This window comes from Haplochromis burtoni, unplaced genomic scaffold (genome assembly GCF_018398535.1).
Source record: "Haplochromis burtoni strain Fernald_Lab_line unplaced genomic scaffold, NCSU_Asbu1 Contig_5626, whole genome shotgun sequence".
Taxonomy (NCBI): Eukaryota; Metazoa; Chordata; class Actinopteri; order Cichliformes; family Cichlidae; genus Haplochromis; species Haplochromis burtoni.
The window spans coordinates 1-1,593 of NW_024587987.1; the positions used below are offsets into that span (position 1 = coordinate 1).

At 39.9% G+C, this 1,593-nt stretch overlaps 1 protein-coding gene across 1 annotated transcript; it reads left to right on the forward strand.

Annotated features, from left to right (window-relative positions):
* Nucleotides 1-45: 45 nt before the first annotated feature.
* On the forward strand, nt 46-1,473 carry LOC102295895 (carbohydrate-responsive element-binding protein-like). The gene is made up of 3 exons (XM_005953578.3): nt 46-755; nt 909-1,031; nt 1,236-1,473. The coding sequence occupies exons 1-3, from the start codon at nt 609-611 to the stop codon at nt 1,365-1,367; spliced, it is 402 nt and encodes a 133-aa protein (XP_005953640.1). The 5' UTR covers nt 46-608; the 3' UTR covers nt 1,368-1,473.
* The last annotated feature ends 120 nt before the right edge of the window (nt 1,474-1,593 follow it).

A 1,593-nucleotide genomic window follows, 5' to 3' on the forward strand; every position in this document is an offset into this window, starting at 1 on the left:
CTACTTTTAAGATTAGGCTTAAAACTTTCCTTTTTGCTAAAGCATATAGTTAGGGCTGGACCAGGTGACCCTGAATCCTTAGTTATTAGTTAACTAAGGATTAGTTAACTAATAACTAGTTATTCTGCAATAGACGTAGGCTGCCGGGGATTCCCATGATGCATTGAGTTTTTCCTTTTTAGTCACCTTTCTCACTCACTATGTGTTAATAGACATCTCTGCATTGAATCATATCTGTTATTAATAGTTTTTGGCCTCTGCACAGTTGGGGGCTGGGCTGCTACAAGCCACTTAGCAACCCACCCCCAACCCAAGCTCCTCCTTTACCGCTCTCCTCACCTTCACCTTTCCTGTTATGAATATTGAGTGGCACATTGAATGCAAAGCCCCAGAGGAGAGCCATTATACCAAAGATAATTACTGCAGATAAAAATATCAATCTTCTTTTGAGCGTACTGGTCCTGACTAAAACTGTACTGCTGAAGCCTTAATTAAATGCCAGCATCCACAGCCACAACATGTCGAGCTGATTTAATGGATTAAAAACTCATTACTGCAGGGTTTGACGCACATAGGTGCATCTGATTTCCAACAAATATAATACATAAATGTCATGTATGTTATTTATTTTTTCTCTAGTTAATTTTCCAACACATCAAGGACAAACATCACCACCAAACCCTCTAGACAAAGCCTCCAACCCAGAGTCTCCACACTCAGGGTTCTCAGGATATGGAAAGCTAGAATCAAGTAAGGTAGGACGTCCTGGATATATTCTTTTTTATACATATAAATATAATCAAGTCCTTGTTAAGTGATGAGTGAGAACATAGGAGTCTTATTGTTATCTCAGTATGTGAATGTGTGTGAAGTGTGACAAATATATTTCTGAGCTCTGCTGTGCGCAGCAAACAGACACCAGGAGGATAACTCACATCTCAGCAGAGCAGAAGAGGCGTTTCAACATCAAACTGGGATTTGACACTTTACATAACCTCGTGACAACACTCAGCTCTCAGCCAAGCATAAAGGTACTGTGAAAACGTGTGCTGCTGCATTTTAGATGGATATGCTGAAAGTTGGAGGCAGATTGTAATATGTAACATGCAAATGCTAAGTCTTAGCATTAACAGTGCAACCAGATTTGAGCTTGTCGATTTAAATAATTATTTATAATGGTGAATAATTTTTGTATATGATTAATGTATGGTAATCCCTCTCTCTGCTGTGTGCAGATCAGCAAAGCCACCACACTGCAGAAGACCGCCGAGTACATCACTAAGATGCAGCAGGAGAGAGCTCAGCTGCATGAGGAAGCTCAGAAACTGAAAGAGGAGATTCAGCTCCTGAACACTGCCATTAAGTGAGACCTTTAGCTAACCTCAACCTCTGCCTGTGCATATGTGAGCAGGCATGTAGGTGTATGCAGTGTTGGGAAGGTTACTTTTAAAATGTATTCCACTACAGATTACAGAATACATGCCCCAAAATGTATTTTGGGGCATGTATTCCGTTATGTTACTCAACGAGAGTAACGTATTCTGAGTACTTAGGAGTACTTAATATATTATCATGCTTTTTACAACTACATGA